The sequence below is a fragment of the Meriones unguiculatus genome, chromosome 1, assembly GCF_030254825.1.
Source record: "Meriones unguiculatus strain TT.TT164.6M chromosome 1, Bangor_MerUng_6.1, whole genome shotgun sequence".
Taxonomy (NCBI): domain Eukaryota; kingdom Metazoa; phylum Chordata; class Mammalia; order Rodentia; family Muridae; genus Meriones; species Meriones unguiculatus.
Genome location: NC_083349.1, coordinates 1,563,992 through 1,590,840, shown reverse-complemented (window position 1 = coordinate 1,590,840; position 26,849 = coordinate 1,563,992). Strand labels below are relative to the sequence as shown.

Genomic DNA, 26,849 nt, shown 5'->3' with positions numbered 1-26,849 from the left:
AAACAAAGAGAACAATCCAAAGAATCAATGAAACCAAGAGCTGGTTCTTTGAGAAAATCAACAAGATAGACAAACCCAAGCTAACTAAAAAGGCAGAGAGACACTATCCGAATCAACAAAATCATAAATGAAAAGGGGGACATAAGAATGGACACTGAGGGAATCCAAAGAATCATTCAGTCTTACTTCAAAAGTGTACATGTCACAACACTTGAAAATCTAAATGAAATGGACAGTTTTCTTGATCGATTCCACTTACCAAAGCTGATCAAGATCAAGTAAATAAATTTACCTGATCAAGACCAGGTAAACAAATTAAATAGTCCTATATCCCCTAAGGAAATAAAAGCACTCATCAAAAGTCTTTCATCCAAAAAAAAGCCCACGGCCAGATTGTTTCAGCACAGAATTCTACCAGACCTTCAAAGAAGAGCTAACACCAATACTCTTCAAACTATTCCACAAAATAGAGAAACAGAAGGAACACTGTCAAACTCATTCAATGAAGCCACAGTCACCTTGATATCTAAACTTCACAAAGACCCAAACAAAGAGAGAGAATCTCAGACCAATCTCTCTTATGCAAAAATACTCAACAAAATACAAACTGAATCCAAGAACATCCAAGAACATCAAAGATATCATCCACTATGACCAAGCAGGCTTCATCCCAGGTATGCAGGGGTGGTTCAATATGTGGAAATCCATCAGTGTGATCCATCATAAACAAAATGAAAGAAAAAAAAAAACCCACATGATCATCTCCTTACATACTGAAAAAGCATTTGATAAAGTCCAGCACTCATTCATGTTTAAAGTCCTGGAGAGATCAGGGATACAAGGCACTTACCTAAATATAGTAGAGATAATATACAGCAAGCCTACAGCAAACATCAAACTAAAGATAGAGAAACTTAAATCAATCCACTGAAATCAGGGACAAGGCCAGGCTGCCCACTCTTTTCATATCTCTTCAACATAGTTCTTGAAGTCCTAGTTAGAGCAATAAAACAATTAGAGGAGATCAAGGGGATTCAAATCAGAAAAGAAGCCAAAGTATCACTATTTGCAGATGATATGACAGTATACATGAGTGACCCCAAAAATTCTATCGGGGAACTCCTATACCTAATAAACACCTTCAGCAAAGTGACTGGATAAAAAATTAACTAAAAATAACTAACTAAATAAAAATCAATAGCCCTCTTAACTTGTGGTACATTTACACAATGGAATACTACTCAGCAATTAAAAACAAGGAAATCATGAAATTTGCGGACAAATGGTGGGATCTAGAAAAGATCATCCTGAGTGAGGTATACCAGAAACAGAAAGACACACATGGTATATACTCATTTACAAGTGGCTATTAGACATATAATATAAGATAATCATACTAAAATCTGTACACCTAAAGAAGCTAAGCAAGGAAGATGACCCTGGGTAAGACGCTCAATCTTCATTCACAAAGGCAAACGGAACAGACATTGGAAGAGGGAGAAAACAGGGCACAGGACAGGAGCCTATCACAGAGGGCCTCTGAAAGACTCCACCCAGCAAGGTTTCAAAACATATGCTGAGATGCATAGCCAAACTTTGGGCAGAGTTCAGGGAATCTTATGAAAGAAAGGGGAGATAGAAAGACCTGGAGGGAACAGGAGTTCCATAAGGGGAGCAACAGAACCAAAAAAATCTGGGCACAGGGGTCTTTTCTGAGACTGATACTCCAAACAAGGACCATGCATGGAGATAACCTAGAACCCCTGCATAGATGTTGCCCATGGCAGCTCAGTGTCCAAGACAGTTCCCCAGTAATAGGAACAGGGACTGTCACTGACATGAACTCAGGGGCTGGCTCTTTGATCACCTCCTCCTCCTTAGGGAGGCGCAGACTTATCAGTCCACAGAGGAAGACAATGAAGCCAGTCCTGATGAGACCTGATAGACTAGGTTCAGACGGAAGGGGAGGAGGACCTCCCCTATCATTGGACTGGGGAAGGGGCATAGGAGAAGAAGAGGGAGGAAGGGTAGGATTGGGAGGGGATGGGAAAGGGGGCTACAGCTGGGATACAAAGTGAATAAACTGTAATTAATAAAAATAAAAAAAGAAATTAGGGAAACAACACCCTTCACAATAGCCACAAAAAACATAAAGTACCTTGGTGTAACTCTAACAAAACAAGTGAAAGACTTGTATGAAAAAAACTTCAAGTCTCTTAAGAAAGAAATTGAAGAAGATATCAGAAGATGGAAAGATCTCCCAGGCTCATGGATTGGTAGAATTAACATAGTAAAAATGGCCATTTTACCAAAAGCAATCTACAGATTCAATGCAATTCCCATCAAATTACCATCATAATTCTTTACAGACCTTGAAAGAAAAATTCTAAACTTCATATTGAATAACAAAAAACCCAAAGTAGCTAAAACAATCCTCTACCAATAAAAGATCTTCTGGGGGTATCTCCATCCCTGATCTCAAGCAACAATACTAAAAACTGCATGGTACTGGCATAGAAACAGACTCATGGATGCATGGAATTGAATCAAAGACTCAGAAATAAACTCACACACCTACAGACACCTGATTTTTTACAAAGATGCCAAAACCATATAAATGGTGCTGGTCTAACTGGATGTCCACATGTAGAAAAATGCAATTAGATCCATATTTATCTCCCTGCAAAAAACTAAAGTCCAAGTGGATCAAAGACCTCAACATAAAACCAGACACACTAAATCTGTTAGAAGAAAAAGTGGGGAAGAGCCTGGAACTCATCAGCACAGAAGACAACTTCCTGAACAGGGCACCAACAGCACAGGCTCTAAGATCAACAATCAATAAGTGAATCTGAAACTGAAAAGCTTCTATAAAGCAAAGAACACTGTTGACAGAACAAAACGACAGCTGGGAAAAGATCTTCACTAACCCTACATCTGAGAGAGGGTTAATATCCAGAATATATAAAGAACTCAAGAAATTAGACACCAACAAACCAAATAATCCAATTAAATGGGGTATAGAGCTAAGCAGAGAATTCTCAACAGAGCAATATCAAATGGCAGAGAAACACTTAAAGAAATGCTCAACATCTTCAGTCATCAAGGGAAATGCAAATCAAAACAATTCTGAGATTCCATCTTAAACCGATCAGAATGGCTAAGATCAAAAACTCAAGTGACAACATACGCTGAAGAGGATGTGGAGAAAGGGGAACACTCCTCCATTGCTGGTGGGAATGTAAACTTGTACATCCACTTTGGAAATCAATTTGGCGCTTTCTCAAAAATTGGGAATAGCATTACCTCATGATCCATCCACTCCTCAGATACCACTCCTGGGCATATACCTGAAAGCTGTTCCACCGTACAACAAGGACATTTGCTCAACCATGTTCATAGCAGCTTTATTTGTAATAGCCAGAACCTGGAAACAGCCCAGATGTTCCTCAATGAAGGAATGGATGCAGATATTGTGGCACATTTACACAATGGAATACTACTACTCAGCTATTACAAACAAGGAAATCATGAAATTTGTAGGCAAATGGATAGAACTAGAAAAGATCATCCCGAGTGAGGTAACTCAGAAACAGACAGGCCTGGTATACACTCACTTATAAGCAGATATTAGTTATATAATAGAGGATAAACATACCAAAATCTCCAGACCTAAAGAAGGTAAGCACTAAGGAAGACCCTAGGAGGATGCTTAAATCTCATTCAGAATGGCAAACAGGATAGACATCATGGTGGTGGAAGAGAGGAAACAGGAGCCTACCACAGGTGTTCCTCTGAAAGGATTCACCCAACAGGGGATCAAAGCAGATGCTGAGACTCACAGCCAAACTTTGGGCAGAGCACAGGGAGTCTTATGGAAGAAGAGGGGGTGGGGATAGAAGGGCATAGAGGGAACAGGAGCCCCATAAGGAGACCAACAAAGGTAAAAAATTCTTGGCTCAGGGGGTCCAGCAAAGGCTAATGCACCAACCAAGGACCATGCATAGAAAGGACCTAGACCTCCTGCTCAGATGTAGCTGATTGGCAGCTCAGTCTCCTTCTGGATCTCTGAGTAAGGGGAGCAGGGGCCGCCTCTATCATGAACTCAGTTACCTGCTCTTTGATCACTTGCCCCCAGCAATGTGGCCTTGCCAGGTCACAGAGGAGGAAGATCCAGGAAGTCTTGAGACTTGATAAACTATGGGCAGATGGCAAAGGAGGAGAACTCCCCCTTTCAGTGGACTAGGGGAAAGGGGATGGGGGAAAAAGGAAGGTAGGGGAGGATGGGGAGGAGTTGAGGAAGAGGGCTTCAATCAAGACATATAAAATTGTGAAAAAAAAAAAAACAAAACTATGTCATTCCAAGTTACCTTTCTCCCCCTACCACAATGCCTGCCCTCTCTGCCTCATGTTTATGGTGTTGGGTGTTGGTCTGGTGCTCTGTGTATTCAGATGCTAAACTCTGGACCCAAGATCTGGTTACAGTCCAGATGAGTGCATTCTCATGCACATCAGTCTTTGTTGTATAAACTTTGCTCCCCAATTATCTCTGATTGGTTAATGAAAGAAGCTGAACAGCGTGCAACTGGGCAGAAGAGAAGTAGGCAGGACTTTGGTTCTAGAGCTTGGAGTTTCAGGTAGGGACCACAGGTAGGAGGAACAGAAGAGAAGGAAGATGGAGAGAATGGACAGATGGAGCAGATTCAGCCCGGATAGGACCAATATTGGCAAGTAACCTGGGAAGTATGGCTGGGAGGTAGCCAGACTAGCTTACAAAATCAGTTTAAACTGTACCTGCCCAGTTATGTCCTTAAAGCTTTGTTAAATAAATCAACAGGACTCTGTTTCAGTTTTCTGAGGGCTGGCTGGGTTAATAGAGCTCTCCAGAAGTAATAATTTTCTGCAACATGGTGGATCAGGATGTAAGTTCTCATGTGATGCTCGAGGGCCATACTTGCCTGCCAGATGCCATGCTTCTTCCATGACGGTCATAGACTCATCCTCTGAAACTTTCAGCCCCAATAACTACTTTCCTTTATAAATTGCCTTGGTCATGGTGCTTCTTCACAGCAACAGAAAAGTAACTAAGAGAGGGATCATATTCTAAGAGGAGAGGACAGAAAAAGCCAAGGCTAGTGGCTTCTGAAGATAATGAAACTGAGGTAGTTAGGCATGCCAAGAATGGGAGTTCTGTGCACTAGAAAGTGGCCGCTGGAACTGGAAAGCAGGGAAATTGTCACAGACAGTAAAGGACTTCCTCTGTGCTGTAAATGTGGGTTGGAAGAAAGCTAAGTAGAAGGCAGGAGACCAGAGAGGTGGATGTTATTATTGAAGACAGTCATAGCTGGACAAATCAGCAGGGGAAGGATTAGCAATATTTCTGCCTCCAAAATGAGGCAGAAATTCAGTCATAATTCAGTAGACTGGTTTAGAGAAATGGCAGAGCAGGGTCAGGAACACTTGGAGGAGAGGCCAGGACTGGTAGCTCAGACCAGTGAGGATGAGCACGTGGGCTTCTGTGAATTCAAAACTATTCTGAGCCATAGATTAGGTTCCCAGTCAGCTGGAGCTGAGTGAGATCTTACCTCAGACAAAGAGATGACGGGGGAATAGTGGTCAGGGGAGGTAGCTCAGTTGGTAAAGTGATTGTTTTGCAAACAGGAAGACCTGAGCTCCAAGTCAGAACCCATTCGGAAGTTCCAGCGGCAGAGCTACGTGATGATACATGCCAGCCTCAGGGCATCGAGGACACGCTGAAGCCTGGGGCTTGCTGTCTAGCTAGCCTAGCTTCATTGTGAGCAAAGGAGGTGAACAGCACTGCTAAGAATGATGCCTGTAGCTGTCTTCAGGCTTCCACACGCGTGGGTACACATTGCATGCACACTTACAAGCATGATACACACACTAAAAAAGTATATAGACAGAGCCTCGGCTTTAAGTCATTCACCCATTCATCCAACATCTAATAGAGGTACATGCTAACAGGAGGTAAACCGTGATCACCATAAGCGCCTGAGGCATCCACAGGAACAAACAGAACACCAAGGAATTAGGACAAGCACCTGAAAAAAATTAACACTAAACATGCTTATAATATCAGCATTTGGGAGGCAAGAAGATCATGAGTTTGAGGCCACACTAGGCTAGTCAGTTCTAGGCCAGCCTGTGAATCCCTCAGCCAGGTGAAGTCATGCAGAGTATAACTCAGTGGCATCTAATAAACCAACAGATTGTAACTAGCTTCAGTGGGTCTGTTTTCCAGTGACTCTTAGTTAAGAATAAGTGTTAAGTCCACTAGATAAAAAAAGGAGGTGGGGAAGCAGCATCTGAGGTCTGAAAACAATGTTTGCAGTGACATAAGGCCCAACCTTTTCATGATAGGTGAAGGCAGATGGAGGAGCGATTGAAGACAAGGCTAGGGAGGGCCTAATACCAGTGTCTAAATTTTAATTTTATGTAGAAAGCTAAGGTGGGGTTAGATAAGAACAAAATTTCCTTTCAGGAAATCTAGAAATCTAGAAATAGTAATGGGGGATGCTTCAGATGGAGAAGAATCAGAGAGACAGGCTGTGTGTGTGTGTGTGTGTGTGTCTGTGTGTGAAAAAGAGGGGGAGGTGACAAAAGAGTAACAGGAAGGGACTGAAACAAACAAATAAGGATAAAGAATGTACATGACTTGGCAGCTGCCTGAATGTCTGCCTAGAAGCCACAAAGGATGATTCCAATCTGCTCACCCTGCCTGGGGTGTCTGGGGTCAGGGTCAGGGTGATGGTGTCCTGGTATTGGGGAGGGGAAGGTCAGTATAAGCAGGGCATGTTGAGCTTACATTTTAAGAGGTTCAACTAAGGGAGTCTCAGATTGAGTTCTCTATTTGGACTACGATGTAAGGAGAGATGGGGACTGTGGACTTGAGAATTAGCTTTCTGTTGGAATGGGAAGTTATGCTACATGGAAAACTTAACACCTAGGATTGAACTCCCAGGACGCATGTTGAAGGTATGTGAACAGGATACAACTAGGGAGCTACAATGTGTCGTTAGACTAAGACTTAGATTTCCGAGGGCAGAAAAGCAGAGTGGGACTAAAGGAGGAGGGGGCAGGGGCTGGGGATACGTATCATTGTATTGATAATGCTTCATGATGACATCACTCAGATTATGTTATTACCATTAGGGCTCCAACAGACCATACAAATACCTCCACTTCAAAATAAGCAATTTATTTCTCCATTTATTTCTCTGCAAACTTCAAACAGTTTTCCAGGTACATACAATTTCTTCTCAGAATCATTTTATAGAAGACAAACACTCACCAGCAATGGCTTACATCCCCTTAAGAAGCTATTTTTTCAATCACCTGCATTTGTTCCCCTCTTAATTCTAATGCCTGAATAAGCATCAGTTCTTAAAGGGGCTAGCGAGGGGATGAAGGCAAAACTCTGAGCTGTCCTGTTTAGGCAGGACATGCCTCCATTTTCTTTCCTTTCTTCTTTCTTTTTTTCCATTTGTTCCAGAAACTGTCCTCGAGCCTCTGAAGACCAGCTCTTCCCAGTCACCTCCTCCTTTGCTACTTAGGGCCAGCAAGATGCTGACCCGGCACCCCAATCTTCCAGAAAAATCTGAGAATGGTGTCTGGGTGGGAATATGTGCACATGGCTTCTGGGAAGGTTTACAGTTGCTCTGGGTATGGGTGTGCCCTGTCTTCACCCTTACGGCCCTCTTCACCTCCTCCACATGTGCCTGTCTGGGTTAAAATCTGGAAGGAATGATGGGAGGCTTGGACTTGTTTTTTCTGGAAATACTGCCACTCTGGGTGATGTCTGGGGGCTGTTACCTCTTTTCTTGCCTTTCCTGGGTACAGCTTTCTGGGGAATGAAGAAGCTGAAGCCCTGAGAAGAGGTTTATGCTCGTTTCCCAATGGCCCCACTCCCTTTTTACTTCGTTGCATAAATAAAAGGGAGGAAGAGCAATGGTTGACTGGCTGAGGGTTTCCCTAAGGGCCTCTACGTTTTTAAAGGGACTTCCTGCTGTTTCTGAAGGCACTGGACTTCAGTGTCTTGCCGGACGTGATGAGGTCCCCAAAGCCCTCCTTGTGGGAGAACGCATAGGCAGAACGTCGAATGCTTGGGTGTTTCACTTTGGTCTGGACTGGGGGTGGCAGCGGGTGTCTCAAGCAAAAATGAATCCTGTTCAGAACCTATATCCAGAGTGTGGGGGACAAGGTTTCAGACACGGAGGCCGAGGCAAAGGGGACCCATCCCTGCAGGCTCTCTCTTCACTCACCTTGTCCACATTAACCGGCCAGAGGAGTGGCTTAAGAAAGTTGTATCCAATCACAGGGACCATACAGAGCACTGTGCTGAGGATGAGGCACAGCCACATATGGGGCTGCCAAAGACTGTTCCTGGTCACACCTGGGGACAGCAAACCAGGAAAGAAGAGGCTGAGACAACATGGGGAGGGAGGTGGAGTTAGGGGTTAGGGGTTAGGGGTTAGGGGTGGCTGGAATCATCCAGAGCACAGCTATGTTCTCCAGTCCCAAGGAGGGGGTACTGATTTTCAGACATCCTAGTCTCCTGGGAAGTAACACAAATGCAAAAAAGTCACTATGTATTTGTGATTTTCACAACTCATCAGCAGATGAGTTTTCCCTTTCTGGGAAGAAGCTGCTTTGATGGCTGGGACAACTCACACACCTTTGTCTCCCTCTAAAGGCGGGACAGGACAGAGCAGGGGAGGAGGGGAGGTCAGAGTGCACCCTAGGGCATTCACGGAAAAACAGAAGGCTCTGGTGTCAGCAGCCTGCTGAGGGGGTAAGGTGCTGCCAAGGCTGAGGCCCTGAGGCCTACCCCTTGGGTCCACACACAGTAGACGGTGAGAGCCAACCCCTTTGAGTGGTTATTTCTCTGTCTCTCTTTCTTTTGCACACACAATAAATAAATGTGATAAAATTAAAATTAAATAGAAAGCTTTGGAGAAGAAAAGTGAGTTAATGGCCGGACAAGAGGTAGGAACTAGGCTCATAAAAATGGCTGCTCTATGCTTTGTCCATTTGAATGGCAATGAGAAAGGGGGAGGAACGCAGGAGACAGTAAGGCAGGACATATCAGCAGAAAGGAGTCTGCACTGGAATTTCAAGTCATTTGATTGAAAAATCAAAGCTGGAGAGATGGCACAGTGATTAAAAGCACTGATAGCTCTTCCAGAGGGCATGGGTTCAATTCCCAGCACCCACACGACAGCTCACACCTGCGTGTAACTCCAGGAGACCCAGCATCCTCACACAGACATACAGACAGACAATATATATAGCAATGCACATAAAATAAAAATAACCCATAAAACAAGCAAAAGTCTCCAAAATGGTGCTAATCATTCTTGCCCCGTCACTTCAAGAGAGACTTGTGAAGACCAAATAATCTAAAATATTTGAAAAAAATTTTGGAAATTCTGAAGTTAAACATTTTCCTAGAAAAGTTTTGTACTCCAAAGGAGTACTCCTTTGGAGCAGAGACTATTTCTTAATCATACCTCGATCTAAGCATTATAATATATAGTTTCTCAGTAAACATTAAATTAGCATTTTTTAGTCCTCCATGCCCAATACTGGCTTCTTACCTAAGAAATGGAAGATGCTGGGGAACATTAGGTAGAGGCCATCACTACACAGGACGAATAAGATGCTGAAGTAGAGCCCCAGGCTGCCCCAGGTGAAGGTGTGGTTTATCACCGTCCAGGAGGTTGTGTTCAGGGCGATCTAACAAGCATGAGTTCATGAGCTGAATGACCGGTCAGCACCTCCACTCTCAAAGCCCGTGAGGGAAGGTGTTCCCTACCCACCCTCCCTCTCTTCAGACAGGGTCCTCACTCAGCCCCCTTGCTACAGGGGCCACACCTGCATTGTCATCACCCAGATCAAGGCGGTCTGCACTAGCAGAGAAAAGCTCTGGAAGTCGGAAATGTCCTTTCCATCACTGCGCTCCGAGTTTACGATGGTCCCCATGGGCACAAAGAACAGCACGAAGGAACTGTAGATACCATGCATTAAACACTTTATAAATTCCTTCTTGTTGAAATATAGGTTGTGCTGTCCTGGTTCATACAGCTCTGGGTAACACAGACTCCATGTTTCGTTCACATCCTGGAAACAACACAGGGTGAGAAGGAAGGTCAGGGCCTTTCCACAGGTCCTATCTCCACCAGAGGAGAGGCACTTTGTCTCACTGAGTCCGCTACCAGGCTGCCTGGGCATTTCCTCATGGAGAGCTTGAGAAGCAGAACTAGAGACCGGAGCACTGACACAGTCTTCTCCAGAGACCAGAAGATGGGAAGCATGTGCAGCCCATTAGGATGTGGGAGGGCTCAGGGCAGTTGGGCGAGAGGGCTGAGGCTGGAGGATGGAGAATGGAGCTGGGGATTAAGCCCTAAAGTACAAGTGCTCCTTTGGTGAAATGCTGCTTGTGTCAAAAGCTGTGGGCAGAGGCAGGGAAATCAATAAGGATTAGCAAATCCTTTACAAGACATTCTTCATCTATTGTATTCCTCCTTGGAGACTTTTTCTACTGTGGTGCCCAGAAATGGAGGCTAGTAGAAGAGTGAGGGACAGAGATATCAGGACTGTTGTGAATATAAACATGTTTTTTGTTTTGGCCTATATTGTTGTGCAATATAGGACTGATTCAGATAGTCCACAGCAGCACATTATTTGACTCTGAGAGGAGCTCCTTGCCAGCTGCAGATTGTTTCAATCTGAGGACTCTGGAGAGAGAATAAATGCCAGAGAGTGGAAGGTAGAAAGAACAAGGCTGCTCCTGCTTCTGCCTTGCTGCTCCTGGTTGCTGTTGTCAGAAAAGAGGGTGGAGATCTCCTGAAAGGACTCCAAGGACCCCAATGACCCTAACCAGCAGGAAGCAGCTAAGAGAACTGCAGCCCCTTTCCCACCAACCCTTTCTCTCTCCTACCTGGTGTTGGGGTATTGGAAGGGTTTGGGGTGGAGTAGGGAGAAAGAGATATAAGAATTGTAAATAAAAGAGTTAAAAAAAAAAAAAAAACTACTCCAACACAGGACTCTTACTACAGAAGGAACTTCTAACAAGAACAGACATTGAGGCCTGGGTTGGTTCCCTGTGTCATAAGTTATTATGCTCACAGCCCCATGTCTAGCCTCCAGGATGCCCACCAAGGCCTTCCTACAGCCACTGTCTCATCCCTATTACCTGTCAACAGGCCTCTCCTTTCTTGCCTTACCAAGTCTTCACACAATGGCTCTGGTCCCCTTGCTTACTCTCCCTTATGATACTATGGCAATCAATGCCTTCCCTGCTCTAGAAATTATTTCCTTCACACATAATTTTGGAGAGCTCACTGTCGCTTTCTGTCTCACTCTTTGAGCCCAGTCTCCTGTGTAGGAGACCTGCTCCTGAGTCTTACCTTCTCAAACAGACTCAGGCCCAAGACAGGGAGGGAAGTGTAGACCATGTTGTAGCAGGCGATGAACCAGGTGTCGTAAACTGTCTGGAAGAGCATCAAGGATTCTTTTAGACTGCTTTCTTAATAGAGCCTCATCTCTACCTCTCAGGTCCAGTGCTGCCTCTCCTGGTCCCCTCCCACTCACCACCTAAAGGGTGATCAATTAGTTTCCAGAAATCTGATACAAAATCCTAGTCTTTCTTTGATCCTACTCTAGAACCCACACTCCCAGACTAGGGCAAGGCCATGCTGAGCTTCGAAGAGTGACCTGAAACAACCCTCTACAACCTTCAGTGTCCCTCTGGGAACACAGAGGGAAACTAGCCATTGTCTGCACCTTCAGAACCGTGAGTTTCTTCTCTTTATTTGCTCCTGCGGCCCTGAACATTTACCAACAGGGCAAAGAGAAGAGTTGCAATGGTTCTTCTTCAGCTGGGTGATCCATCCTGGAACTAAAGGCCCCTTCCTCCCACAGGGTCACACCATTCCCAAAGACCAGACTGGCCTGGGTGGTCATTCTACATCATTCTACACTGCCTGCTGGCTGATAATAAACCCTTGGGCTGTTTCTCCTGGGGCTCATTGAGAGACTCCTGAAAGACTTGCCACAGGAAGAAGGGTTATTCCTATAACACTAAACCCTACATTTCCTCTAGGTTGTGATTTTATATTCAATTGTGAAATTAAATTATCAAAGGAACAATTTTGTGTGTTGGGCAGACCTGGGCAGCCATGTTCTCAGTACAGATGGATATCCTGACAGCCTATCTGTCATGATCTGACAGGTTCCTGGAGGCAAACACAGTATTTAGTCCAGGCTACATGGATGATGTATATGGATTGTTGTCATTCATCTACAGACTCAAAATAGAACCATTTTAAAGTACTTCGGAAGCATCTAGAATGTAGCTGTTAAAGCTTTATGATTATCTCCCATATTATAATCACAAAATTAAAATCAGTAATTAAAAGTTAGGTCCAGTTCCTGAGGATCTGATGCCCTCTTCTGGCCTTTGAGGACACAGGGCATGAATGTGACACACACACATACAAAACCCTCATATATATAAAACAAAATAACCTAAAAGCAATAAAAGCAGAGAATTATTAAGGTGGACAGCAACAACAAAGATGACTCTGGGTGTTAACAGACCTCTGGCTCCTTCAGTTTTTCTTAATTCTGTGTGTTGAAGACTAGTGTGTCAGTGTGAGCCCCCAGGAGAGTTCCTAAGGCGGCAGTCAGTATCAGAACCTGTATGATCTGGAAATGCAGGGTTAATGTAGGTTTGGGGTTACAGGGTGAGAGGTGGGTACAGCACTTCCTGTACCGCCTTCGTCAGAGGACAGCTGTGCGTGCCGGCTGACTAGAATGGAGAGTGCGCCTGATGTCCTACCTGTGCGGAGAAGCCGTTGTAGAAGGCGTACCAGAAGTGCACCAGGGTGAAGGTAAAGTTCTTGTAAAAGAAGTAGCTGAGAAACTTGCACATGCGATTATAAGACCAGCGGCCGTGCACCAAGAGTAGGCGCTGAAGATAGCGGAACTGGCAGAAGGAAAAGTCACTGCTGAGCATGGCCTGCAGTCCCTCATGGCCGCTGATGCCAACCCCAATATGTGCAGCTGCAATGAAACCCCAGAAATTTCTGAGACATGAAGAAGACTGCTGGATTTTTACCCTGGAAAGTACGAAGGGAATGAGGAGTTGAGATTGTACGACCCTCTTATTCCACAGTTAGAAAATACTGTTCTCCCTAGTCGAATGCCACCTTCTTGGTGGACTCCTTTTTGATGCATTGCTCTCTCCCCATGCACGGGGAGGCAGCCCTCCTTCTGCACTTTGTTTTGGATGCTGGCATTCAGACTGCTCGTGCAGCCAGTACCAGAAGGCTCTTTGTCCCAGTGCTGGCAATTTAAATTCCTTGTCATCCACAGAAACTACTTAAATGAATTAAGAATGCAAGGTGAATGTCAATCTAACACAATATTTAATTACCCACATTTATCTCAGGGCTAAAATGTAACTTTTCAGAGGGATAGAAAATATACATACTTTGTTAGTGAGAAGCAAACTCTTCTGGGGACTTAAAGTGGTTCTTGCTAGATAAAGAACTTGTATTCACAGAATACAAGACTGACCTTCCTACACATTGTGATTACTTTGTGGCAACTCACTATTCTGGCCACAGTCACTGACCTTCTCACACCTACCTCACTGCTTCACAGGATTAACTGAGTTTTCTTTTTCTTTTTTCCAGAGACAGGGTTTCTCTGTGTAGCCTTGGCTATCCTGGAACCTGCTCTGTAGACCAGGCTGGCCCAGAGCTCAGAGATCCACCTGCCTCTGTCTCCTGAGTGCTGGGATTAAAGGAGTGTGCCCAGCTAGGATAACTGAAATTTCTAAAGCCCCAAAAACTGGAGCAGAAAACCTTCCTAGAATTGAAGTAGAGGCCAGGCTATCTGGCAGTTTCCTGTATAGTGAGACTTTGTTCATACCTCACAGATCAACAAGTTTCTGTCAAGTCTATGTTGCACTTGAAATTTAAACCAGAACATTTTAGCTTTTGAATTTCAGTAAATCACCAAATCCCCTCCAGTCAGGGGAGCTACAGCAGGTTCTAAGGAGCACCACCTTAAGTCCACAGACTTAATAAAAAAAAGAAAGAAAAGAAAAGAAAAAGAAAAAAGAAAGACTGACGCCTATGCAGAGATTCTTTCTGCCTCTTGATGCCCCGATGCCATCATGTGGGGGTATGGCGGCTGCCAGCCTGCTGCACGCGATGGTATGCATGTATTTGTGGTCCTGCATATGTGTGTCTGCACTGGTCTTCATTGTGTGAGTGAATGCACCTGAGTTTGTGCATGCCTGTGGACACAGACTTATGTGAGTGTCTCAGCGTGGAGGAGCCGGAGACGATGAATGCACACATGGCAAGACAGGAGGAAGTAGGAGCCAACAGCACACAAATGTTCAGCCCAGGTCCCCATGGAGGAAGGAAGGGGTAAACCACAGACAGGGACTACTGCCCACCTCCCCTCACATGCCTTTGATCATGCTGATGTCATTGGCCCCATCCCCGATGGCCAGTGTCACCACCTTCTTGTACCTCTTCACCAGGTTCACCACCTGGGCCTTCTGAAGGGGCGTCATCCGGCAGCAGACCACGCCCTTGCACATGCAGGCTGTGCGCAGCAGCTCCAGCTCCATGCTCCCTTCTAGAGCGTAGGCCTGTGGCACCAGGACACACTTACTCAGCGTGTTACCCAGAGCCTCTCCGGGCAGACCTTCCCTTTGTTTGTCCTCTCCTGTCTTTTCTAGGGTGAGCCTGGCTCCCCACAGAGCTCTCTACCCTCAGGGGTCGCCTCTCAGTTCTAGCTGACATCTGGCTCAGCCTGCAGTGGGAAGCCATTCATGGGCTCTCTGCATCAAAATGGTCAGCAGGCCAGTAGCCAGGTGCTTTTGAAGGGTTGTGTTCCACTTGTTTGCCCCTTTCCCCTGTGCAGCAAGCCATGTTAGCAGAGAAAAACTCAAATAAAGAATAAGGAAGGAATTTCCTTTGGCTCCTCTTTCTTGTTCTTCTGCCTAGAGCAGCCTGGGGAATGTCTTTTGGGTACCCCAGGGAAGGGGAGTAGGCTGACTCATAAAATAGGGAAGGGATGAAATTTCCCTGAGTTGGGTTAGACCTAGGGTCAGAGTGCCTTGGGATAAGGAAACAGTTGTAGCTCTGTGTTGCCCACCAGACTGTAGCCACTGATGACCAAGCCATAGTTGCCATTGGGCACCTCGTCAAGTACTCTGAAAGGCATTTGGGGTTTCCTGGTGAGGTAAATGTTTATGGGATCTGATTCCAGGAGAGACTCAGGTTTCATCTTCTTCCTTGCTGTCCTGGAATCCAAAAAAGCACAGTCAGAGTCTTGTATGAGCTCTACAAACTTAGGAAGAAAAAAAACCCATGTCCACAGTAAAAGTGGACAAGGAAGACCTTAGGCCCCAGAACCTCTGCTTAGGCCTCTGCTGCCATGGGTTCTGAGCTAGCCACATTCACATTTCTCCACCCACATTCTGAGTCCTTTGGGTGTGATGTTTGTTTCCCTGTTGTTATTTCTTCTCTGTTCCTTCTGTGGAGGGGAGACCTCTGGGGAAAGGGTGCAGACTGACTTTGCTCTCCCCTGTGGAACACACCTGAGTTCTTGCAGAACAGTCTCCCTGTCTGTGCCTTCCACCACGAAGACCCCATCCATCTCATCCCTGAATATCCTACAGGAGTACGCAGTGTCCACAGCAGTCTCTACGGCAGACAGAACATGGGCTCATCCTGACTGGTGCTTACAGGGACTGGGTCTGTACAGTGCAAGTCACTTGGGCAGGAATAGCAGGCTCAGAGTCCATTTGTCCATGACTGCCTTGGATACAGTTAAAATGCATTTTGTTTTCATGAACCTAGGGAGGCCGTAGTCAGACAGTCACAGTGAGTGTTCGCTTGCCTTACGGGCTATTTATGAACAGCACATGTGTGGAACAGAGGGCCGTGTGTGCTGTGTGCATGTGTGGGACAGAGGACCGTGTGTGCCATAGCACATGTGTGGGACAGAGGGCCGTGTGTGCTGTGTGCATGTGTGGGTCTCAGGGAATGTTGTCTGTAGTCACAATCTTGGTGGCAGCCCCCGGGTGACCTGTGGATATGTTTCGTTGAACGGTACTGCTCCTATTTCTATACTAAATTTCATGAGGATAGAGACATGCTCAAGTTGCATCATTTCTTTATATTAAGAAACCTGGAGGGCTGGAGAGACGGCTCAGCGTTTCAGAGCAGTGTCTGTTTGTCCAGAGTTCCTGAGTTCAAGTCCCAGAAACCACATGGTGGTTTCCACAACCAATCTATACTGGGACCTGATGCCCTCTTCTGGCAGGCAGGTATACATGCAAGAGCACTCATACATAAAATAAAGAAATATTAAAAAAAAAAAAAAAACCCTGAAATCTGGAATACTAAAGAAAAGAAATAAAATTAACATTCAAGTCCTGACTAAAAGTATGATGGGAATTCAGAAGGAAGATGCATTTTTTTATCCCAGAAATTTCTTACTAGACGTCCTTGAATGATTCATAGGACTGTGTAAGAGAAGCAAAGGTATTTTGAGTGGGAAAACGACCCAAACCCAGGAGTAGGAATTGGGTTTGGGAAGACATATGAAGATAATGGTCACAACAAAGGACATATGAGTAGCAACAGATTATCTAGGTTCTTGAAGGCCAAAGGGATTTTTTTACATCACGAAGCTGTTGCCCCTGTGAGGGTGACCAAGCCGACAGCTAGACGCAGACTATGCTGAAATCAGTAAGAGCAAGATGGAAGGAGCAAAAGCAGGGACAGATGAAGGCTGAACAAGGGCGGCAGCAGTCAGGATTTTCAGATGATTGGTGCATGCAGTAAGAAGACAGGTCTCTGGACAACAGAAAGGGGACTGAAAGGTGGTAGGAAATGACCGCCAATGCAAAGTACATGACCAACTAATCACGTGCAAAAGGGGAAAGGAAGACAGGCATCTGCTCGGGGCTTTGTGAGACACAGAAGGAGAGAGATGGTACAGTGTGCAGGAAGAGGTGGTCCGGGCTGAGTCCCTTTACCTTGCTTATCACCGGTAAGAACCCATACTTTGACCTTGGCTTTGCTCAGGGTGACAATTGTCTCAGGCACTCCGCTTTGAAGCTTGTCTTCTATGGCTGTGGCTCCTAGTAACTTCAGACAGGAGACACCAGTGAGTGAGGTCAGCACAAGCACCACACCGCACTACCCACACTGCCCAGGTGCTCGGTGCTGAGTGACCTGTCCTGAGGAGGGTCCCGGGGGGGGGGGAACGGGAGATGCAGCATGCTAATACATAGAGCTGTTGTTTGCTTGCGTTTTTCCAAGGGCCTTGAAAATGTAGCTCTGGCTGAACTTGAACTCACTCTGTAGACCAGGATAACGTTGAACTCACAGAGATCAGCCTGTGTCTACCTCCCAAGAGCTGGGGCATTAAAGCCACGGTCAGTACGCTGGACAACACACACGGCCTTTCTGACCACAGACAGAAATCAAGTTTAGAAACAGCTCTAGCCCGGCGACGGAAGACTTGCCCCAGTCGTACACGAAGCTCTGTGCTCACACCCAACCGTCTGTGTCTCGGTACCTTCATTTCTTCCTTGTAACGTAGCGTGTTTCCTGGCCGCGTAGTGTTCACAGTTGGCTCCCGCCAAGACCACCTGAAACGCTCAGGATTTCCATCTCCCTGGATTACAGGAATCTTGGCCTGACACGAGGGCTGTGTCTGGTTTCCTAAGGTGCCGCTGTGGGACGAGCCCACAACTAGGCTGAGGCACTGGGAACTGGACAAACTACTACGCGGTTTTTTCCTAAGTCTTCAGAAAGGAAGACTCAGAAAAGGAAAGCTGAGTTCTCTACCAACTTCTTTTGCTGTCAGTAATTTCTCTTTTCATAGTAGAGCCAGCCTGATCAGTCTTATCACACACACACACACACACACACACACACACACGCACACACATACACACACAAGCACACACACCCGCGAGCACACACACACCTTTTAGGGTCATCTTAACTTCTCTTTTTCTTATGCCCGTAATCCAATCTACTTGCAAATTCTACTGGTTGTCTTTGAAAGAAATAAGGCCTGCACCTCTGTCCCTCCTGCTCCTTGGTAGCAGCTCGGGTGGTGAATGTGGGCGGGTGTCTATTCCATCACTTCTCTCCTCGCCCTCCTGCCCTCTCCTGCCTCCTGCTGTCGTCACACGGGCGCTGGGACGCTCGCCTTCTCTGTCTCAGGGCCTCTGTTCTGCCCCTTTCATGCCACCCCAGCTCATCAGATCTTTCACAGGGTGAGGCTGCCTCGTTCAGGTCTTCATGGTGTGTGAAGAGCTAGTCTGCGCAGCTAGAGCACCGCTTGGCTTGTCACCCTCCTGAGGTTCTGGTGACGGCTCCCTGTTAGTGCAGGACTGGCTGCCTTGTTTACAGCAGCGCCTCTGCCCCTTCAAACCTCAGCACATGCTCTTTCTCTTCTAGGGTTATTTCACTTTTTTCTGTGGTGTTTTCACCATCTAATATAACACATATATACATGCATGCATGCAAATACATGTATGTGTGTATATATACACACATATATAAAACTTTTTTATCTGTTTTCTCTGCTGATATGTAGGACACAGTTGCTCATAGGTGCCATTAAGAAATATGTTGAATGAGTAATTTAATTTTTCTCTTGATATTAACACATTCTGAATTATCAAATCTGTATATTATTCAGATCTTCTTTTTTTCTGGATTAATCTTCTTTCCTTCTGTTTCCCCCTCTTTCATTTTTTGCTCTCGTGATCTCGCTATGTAGCTGAGGATGAGCCTGAAGCTCCCGCCCTCCTGCTTCCACACCCCAAGTGTCATAATCACAGGTGTGTGCTCCCATACCCAGTTCTATGCCTTGCTCGGGATGGGGCTGGGGCTTGGTGTGCCCCAGGCCGGCACTCTACCAACTGTGATGCACATTGTAGCCCCAGATGACATGGTTTCCTTGAGCACAGCTTAGTGGGTAGAGGGGGCTTAAAAAACTATGGCCAGAACAGTTCTTCATAATGGATTTAGACGATTGGGGATATGTCCAACTAGTTTGAATTTCTATATTTAGTCTCTCTTGTTTTCTTGTTGGGCCTGCCCACCTTCCTCCCGAGAAAGCCCGTGTGCTGGCCCTGCGCAGTCACTCTCAGAAGCCGCCACCATCTCTGTCCTCACTATGTCTCTTGCTCCTTCATACTCACCATCAAGTCTTTTTCAATTTCTTCATAAACCATAGTTAGTTTTCTTTCTCGAGCTTCTGACGTCCTGCAAGCTTCATTGTGCTTTTTAATCCATGTCTGGAAAAATGCATTGTCCAGCTCTCGGTAAGCTACCATGAGCGTGCGAAGGCCTTCACGGGCAAAATCCTGGAAGATAATATGTGTGCCAAGTCAGGGCTGGGCAAAGCTGACATAAGGGACTGGCACACTGACTCCATAGGACCCATCTTCCTGTAAAATAAAGTTTCCTGGTTAGTACTATGAGGCTAGGCTTGTACTTTGTATGCAAAATGTTTCGAGGAAGTCAGGTGAAGTGATGCAGTATATAACTGTAGCACTTGGGAGACTGGGGCAGGAGGACCTTAAGCCGCAGGCAGCCTAGGCTATGTAATGAGACTGTGTTCAAGACTCAAAACCGAACAAGGATGGGGAAACAAGAAGTGCTGGTACAATGTTCTTGTGGAATGTATACAATTTGCCCTTGTTCATTCAAATGCTGATTTCTCGCCACTATCTGGTTTCAATCCAGACATTGCATTGTGATACCTATTCTCAGCATCATCTGTCTCAAGTTTGTGTAAACATGCCACCATTTGTTCTCTGTATTGCCAGTAAAACAACCAGCCACAATGCTGTGCAATGGTGAGAATAGGGTGGGACATCCTGGTCCAGACGGGCAGACAGGAGGAGAAGGAAGTGAATGGGAGGAGAGAGGGAGGAGAGACTGGCAGGAGAGGACTTGTAACTATGAGGAGAGATGAACCGGACCTAAGATATGACTAAAAGCAAATATAATGGGTGAAATCTGAATGGTAGGAAACTATGTGGGCTTAGAGGTTTACGGTGGAATAACTATTGCCCAGCATTACACTCTAGGTTAAATAAACCCTAGTCTCTGCGCGATGATTTGGGTATATAGCTGATTTAGGAATAACCTCTGTTTAACTAAAAGATAAATTAATAGTAAATATTAATAACCCACAACAAAGAATATTGGAAAATGCCCTCAGAAAGAGGGTCCTGGCTTTTAGTTATAGTTTACCTAGAATTTGTTCTGTGATTCAGGGTCTTCTAGGTCTATTTCTTCTAGGATTTGGATAATGTACCCTTACAGAGAGGGTGATGGTGATTATGGAGCAAAAGTGGAGGGGAGTAGTAAACCAAGAAGGGGTTTATCAGATGATAATACATCTGATAAAAAGGTGTTACCACTTTTCGCAAACACACATTCAATTTCCCTACCCTTTCTTTGTCAACTCAGAGAGCATGTGCCTGCCGTCTGTCTGTATCTTATTGTTCAGCCCAGAAGCACAGAACCGTGTTAGTGAGCTCCCTCATCTGCAGATATTTTCTTGTGTGAGTTAGTATGTGTTTACTCGTTGGTCACAGACGTAGTTAGCCATAGGCAGCCGCACTGCAGGAGTACATGTTTGGCCATAAGGGGTCTGGGCAAGAAAGGGGGAGCTGGGCAAAAAGAGCAGAACGCATGCATCTAAGAATGAGTTAAAAGCAGATTTTATGTACTAAGACCTTATTTTATGTACTAAGACCTTATTATGTTAGGTAAAGTAAGTGAGAATTCACTGGCTTTGTAAGATCAGAGAAAACATACATTTGTTCTTTTTCCCTGTACAGCTTCTTAGTTGATGTTAACTTCAGGTATGAACAGTGTAAGACAGTACACATCAAAACACCACATCTTAAGTGTTTGTCCTGTCTCAGGAGACTTAAGAAGGAAGCCAGAGCAGCGGAAACTCATTTTCTACTGGATATAGTTAAGAGGACAATACAACGGAGCCATCGGTCTGTCTGACAAATCACCTTACAGAACAAGCTAACACTTCTCACTCCTCCTTGTATGGTTTTCTTTTCTCTTTGCATGCGGCAAATGGTGGCCTGGTGCCCCAGTCCAAACAGGCCTGCCACGTGCTTCTATGTGACCCATTTGCTGATGGCTGTGTTAGTGGCCTGGAGCTTGATTCTTCTGTGTGTTGGCGTTTGATTCTTACAAGTTTGCCTTTTAGTGGTGTTTAGTGTATCAGTGACTGTTAATCTGGCATCAGGAAACAGTTCAAAATAGTTTCCTATCTCAGACCAGGTCCGAAATAGTGTTATGAGCGTCTTTTGAAGGCAGACTTGGGAATGCTCTCTGGGAAGGCACTCTAGATAAGAGGGTGGGCCATGAGAAGCTTCAAGGCCCACACAGCACCAGATGGAAGTGCCGCCTTGTCCGAGACACAGACTGACCCAAGATGTGCAGTATGGCTGGCCAGATGGATGCACTGGTAAAGGCGCTCGCTCCCAAACCCGACAACCTGAGTTAGAGTCCCACACGGTGGGGAAGAACCAGCACCTGCAGATTGTCCTCTGACCTCCATACTAGAGCCAGGGTGTTCACTCACTGACATACACACCCAAATAGTTCATTAAAAAAACAAAAACAAAACAAAACAAAAAAAACCTTGAGGCCTAGAGAGATGGCTCAGAGGTTAAGAGCACTGGCTATTCTTCCAGAGGTCCTGAGTTCAATTCCCAGCAACCACATGGTGGCTCACAACCATCTATAATGAGATCTGATGCCCTCTTCTGGCCTGCAGACATACATGCAGGCCAAATACTGCATGCATACAAATAAATTTGAAAAACAAAAAGAAAAAAAGTAAAAAAACCTCAATATATACTACACTATATATCCATCTCTCTCTCTCTCTCTCTCTCTCTCTCTAACTTGATATATACCATACTATACACATACTACACAGTTCAGTTTGTAATTCACCAAATTTGTACAATGCTTACCATTAATAAATGGCAAAACATGCCCATCAGCCTTGTCTCTCTACCACCCCCTGCAACCGCTAACATACTTTCTGTTTTGCATTTAAAAACATTTCTCTCTCCCTCCTCTTCCCCCTCTCCCTCTCTTTCTCTCTCCCTCTTTCTTCTCTCTCTACTCACTCTCTCTCCCTTTATCCCTCCCTCTGTCTCCCTCCCTCCCTCCCTCCCTCCCTCTCCCACTCCCTCTCTCTCTTCCCCAAACCCCCAGTCAGTGGACGGCTGTGGAGTCTGGTTCTCTCCTTCTACCCAGTGGGGCCTGACTCAGTTCATCAGGCTTCCTCTGCTGAGCCTAACCAGAATGTACTTTCTTTCTCTGCAGATCTGTAAGTAGGATTTTGAAATGCTTTTGGCTTGTTTCATGTAATATGTTTTCATGTTCTTCTTTCCCTTTTATAACCAAATATTGTTTTGTAGAAAAAAAAAAGCACATCTATCGATTCCTTTATCTGTTGGTAGACATTTTGGTTACTCAAGCCATTTTGCAGTCATGAATAATCTGCTGTAAATATTCCAGCATGATTTTTCTTTAGATGAGTTTTCTTTTCTTTGGAAACAGAACTAGGCATGGAACTTCCAAGTCACTGGTGACTCTGTGGTTAATATTCTGAGGAAATGCCAGACTATCTTCCCAAATGCCTGTACCAGGTATGAGGGCTGTATGTTCATGTATCTAGAACATTTATTATGGTCTGACCATCTGATTTGAGCTGTTGTGGTTTTTTATTTGCATTTTCTAATAACCAGTGATGTCAAGCATCTCTTCATTGTTCTCTGGCTTCCAGCTGTGTGTCAAGGCCTAGAAAAGCAGAATCTTCTACAATCTACTTTATGAAATATTTTACTGATTTTCTCCTCCCTCTACATCCTGTTCTTTGTTCTTTTCTTAAACTGCTGGCCTTTTACATATACAGGTAGAGGGTTAGAAATCTCAGAGTTTATTGATCTGGTTTTCCTTTCTTGTGACAGCAAGCTGAGGCCTCTCTCTCTCTCTCTATCTCGACAGGTTTCTCTGTGTAGCCTTGAATGTTATGGACTCACTTTGTAGACCAGGCTGGTCTCAAACTCACAGAGATCCACCTGCCTCTGCCTCCTCGAGTGCTGAGATTACAGATGTGTGCCACTGCGCCCAGCTGCCACTCTCTCTCTCTTTTTTATGTGATAAATCTCAGATGCTAGTGCATGGAAGTAGAATCAGATGGTGAGAGGGAAGAGATAAGAGGGAGGTATCAAATAGCTGCTCAGGTGGCCTGGGCTTGCTCTCTGCTCTTTACCGTCACATGTGCTGTGGAGTAAGGCCTCCATATCAGCAGACTGTATTCTGAAGCAAATACCATATTTCTGCAGGACCTCTGGAGGCAGGAATCACAGAACTATTCTGTTCCCTGTATGAGCTCCTACAGACACAGTCCTTGTTATACCTCTAGGGTCTTGTCCCACATAATTCTTTGACACAAAAGTTAGAAATGCAGTCAGTGAGAATACAACAAAATGAAATAGTTTTAGTCTTCGGCCAACCCAAGAAAACTGATGCCAGCAGACACCCATATAGATACACGCTAACACAGGGACCTGCTCCTGGCCATGTGTCCATCCGCTGCCGCCTTAACACTTACATCTAAATGCTCCATGGTCACTTCTGCAAGGGATGCACAGGACGGATGAAGCAGCTCATAGATGATGGTGTCTGCTCCTTTGCAGAACAACATGACCCGATCTTCAGGTGTCCGAACTAAAGATGAGCAAATTACGCAAAGTAACTATACAGGCCTACTGTTTTTTTGTTTGTTTGTTTTTTTTTTTTTTACAGGCCTACTGTTTAAGAACTTGTTTGGGTTCATGGAGGGATGTAAGGGTTCTGTCCCCACAACCCTCGTTTCTGCTCCCTTTGGAGGCCAGACAGTGAACAGAGAAACCTCCAAAAAATTCTTCTGGGGGTTCAGTCTCCTCTCTGTAAGATCCTGAGGAATGATATTATCGAGTTGTTTGGTTTTGCTCTGTGACACAGGGTCCCACTGCCATCTGAGGCTGGGCCTTGGAACTTGTTATGTAGTTCAGATTGGTCTGGAACTCATGATCCTCTTGCTTTCTGCCTTTCAACTGACAGATTACAGATGTGCACCGCTACTCCCAGTCACATTTAAATTCTTAGTTTCAAGGCCCAGACCAAGAATGGCCTTCTCTTCAGTCTGAGCCCAAAACTAAGTTAAGCACGTTAGTGTCAATTTCCACGATATAACTGTTTGTCTCTCAGGGTCCCGAGGGGTGGAACATCACCCCCATGTATACAGTTTGTATGTTCTAAAGCATCTGCATAGAGTGCTATCTTCACGTAGCCTGTCTGCATCGTCATCTTTAGATTACTCATACTACGGAATACAATGAAAATGCTATTTTTGTGTGATTATATTAAGAATCAATCCCAGGGACTCACAGGCTCTAGGTAAATATTCTACCACTGAGCCCCACCCCCATCCCAGTGCTATGTAAATAATTTTAATATTGCTTTAGAGAATAATAACAAATATAAACATTTACACATGCTCAGCACATATATAACTTTGATTTTGCTCCTAGGTATTGAACCCAGGGCCTTGTGAATGCTAAGCATCTGATTCACCATCGAGCTATACCCTCAGGCCACACACAACTCTGTGTGCGTGTATATGTCTGACATATGGTTGGCTGAACCCAAGGGGGAAAGAGCCGACTGTAGTGTCTGCTCCCATCTCGCGTACCATGTTCAGCCTTATGAGTTACTTTTCTGCCCTCACTTGGATTTGAGGGTGATGGTAGGTTACCAGCAGAAATACTACAGAAGGCTCATTAGCACTTGGTAATGAGCCCCTATTTGCGTATAGCTGAAAGAAGACAAGTGTGTGTATCTGAGACAGAACACCTGCGAGAAGCCGTGCGTATGGAAGAAGGATCCGTGTGTAGAAGAGACAGAAAGTCACTATGCAATGTATGCAAAGGACAAAGAGAAAGACTGACTTAAAGGAGCACCCACCAATCACTGACATCCTCTTGCGCTCATTGCTGAAGTCCAGAATCTCCAGGAGATGATAAACTCGGGTTTTCCCCATTTCGATCACCGTGATGGTCTCAGAGGAGCGGGAGCAGAACACAAAGCCGAAGTTCCGGGTAGCGGTGACCAGGGCGCCTTCATCTGGTGACTGGGCCTGGTACACCAGCTCACCTGACAAGAGAGAGAGCAGCAACACAGCCTACAGAGATGAGCAGCACGAGTCCACCCAGAAGTGAAACCTTATTTCAAGTAGTTTACATAAAGGAGCCCAGAAGGGGACATATTTTGTTAAGACTTCCTTCCATGCCTAGCCCTAAAAAGGCCAGGCTGGGTAGAACATGCCAGCCCATTTTCATTTCCAACATTTCTAGCTGATTTCACAGTCTTTGGTTAGTCTGACAGAGCCGGATGGCACATGCAGGACACACAATCGGGCAGGTACCCCTCCCTCACTGGGTAAAGATGGCTCAGGGAGCAGTTCCTGGCTCCACTCAAATATGCTGAGTCCACAAATCTTGGTAGAGGAAAACTGGATTCTCAAATCCCACTATGTAAGATGATAAGACTGATGATTTAATAAAAACTGTAGAATATACATATGTTGAATGTCTCTCCACTCAACATATGTATAGATTCACTCTGTCGAATTAGTTTTTCCACTGACTACTCAGAAGTTTTAGAACTCTTCTCTAAGATTGTTACAGCTGAGGTGCTGAGTTATTTTCTGAAGGCCATTTGCTTTTTGAAAAGGCATCGGCAAAGACTGATCTTTGTGAATAAGGTAAACATAATTTTAAGTGAGACTTACAGGTGTCTGCGGAACAACAAATACTACCTTCTGCTTTAAGCAGCCTAGTGATGGGGTAGACGTTCACAGGGCCAGAAAGCATAAGATTTGGGATTTTTCCTATCTCTGTCCTTCTTACTGTAAGATTTTAGGCAAGTAACCTGATCTCTTTTTAGCTTTAGTTTCCTCAGTAAAATTGGGGTCATTTTTTTTTTCTGCTTTAGATAATCCTTACAGCATTGCCTGAGACAATGCTGTAAGGATTATAGAAGATAAACGTGGAAGCAATTTATAATACTGTAAAGTGATATATAGACACATAGTGTTACTGGCCAACTCCATTGACTTGAGAGAATGTGATCTATTTAGTAGCAAAATACTTGCTTTAAATAATTCTTAGGGCTGGACAGATGGCTCAGCAGTTAAGAGTATGGGCTGCTCTTCCACAGGATCTTGGTTCAATCCCTAGCACCCACATGGTGGCTCACAGCCACCTGATGCTCTCTTCTGGGCCCCACAGACACACATGCAGGCAAAATACACACACACTTAAATAATACTAATAACAGTTAAGAACATTACAAACTTAGTAAAGAATAAACAGTCATTTCTTGTTCATTGTTTGAGGAAGGTTTGGGTAAATTAGTGGATGGCTTAGCCAGATTTGGTTACTAAGGAAACTAAGATATGTGGAGATAAGGAAGACACTTTCTGACAAGAGGACAACCCAACTCACCCTTCAGGAAGTCCTGTCAAAGACAGTGGGACTGATCAGAACCCACAGTCCTCAAGGTCAAAGCCTCTTTAGATGGCACCAAGTTTGACCCCTATCCAGTAGCTGGCTCTTTCCCTAAACCGTCCACCTGGTTGGTTGGTTGGTTGGTCCACTGCTAGTAGTCACT

General features: G+C 45.0%; 1 protein-coding gene across 4 annotated transcripts in view; it reads right to left on the bottom strand.

The window, feature by feature from the left end:
- Positions 1 to 7,206: 7,206 nt before the first annotated feature.
- The window catches only part of LOC110547119 (phospholipid-transporting ATPase FetA), a 115,756-nt gene continuing 96,113 nt past the window's right edge, over positions 7,207 to 26,849 (bottom strand). For 3 of the 4 annotated variants that reach the window (XM_060378531.1, XM_060378555.1, XM_060378546.1), the window contains 13 exons: positions 25,143 to 25,331; positions 23,749 to 23,864; positions 19,280 to 19,444; positions 17,093 to 17,204; positions 15,647 to 15,752; positions 15,202 to 15,349; positions 14,509 to 14,692; positions 12,863 to 13,086; positions 11,430 to 11,513; positions 9,895 to 10,140; positions 9,618 to 9,756; positions 8,283 to 8,413; positions 7,207 to 8,196 (listed from right to left, as the gene is read on the bottom strand). In XM_060378531.1, coding sequence (XP_060234514.1) covers positions 8,011 to 8,196; positions 8,283 to 8,413; positions 9,618 to 9,756; positions 9,895 to 10,140; positions 11,430 to 11,513; positions 12,863 to 13,086; positions 14,509 to 14,692; positions 15,202 to 15,349; positions 15,647 to 15,752; positions 17,093 to 17,204; positions 19,280 to 19,444; positions 23,749 to 23,864; positions 25,143 to 25,331 — 2,030 coding nt within the window. In that variant the 3' untranslated portion in view covers positions 7,207 to 8,010. The remainder of the gene's footprint in view (positions 8,197 to 8,282; positions 8,414 to 9,617; positions 9,757 to 9,894; positions 10,141 to 11,429; positions 11,514 to 12,862; positions 13,087 to 14,508; positions 14,693 to 15,201; positions 15,350 to 15,646; positions 15,753 to 17,092; positions 17,205 to 19,279; positions 19,445 to 23,748; positions 23,865 to 25,142; positions 25,332 to 26,849) is intronic. The other variant, XM_060378538.1, reaches the window with a different exon arrangement.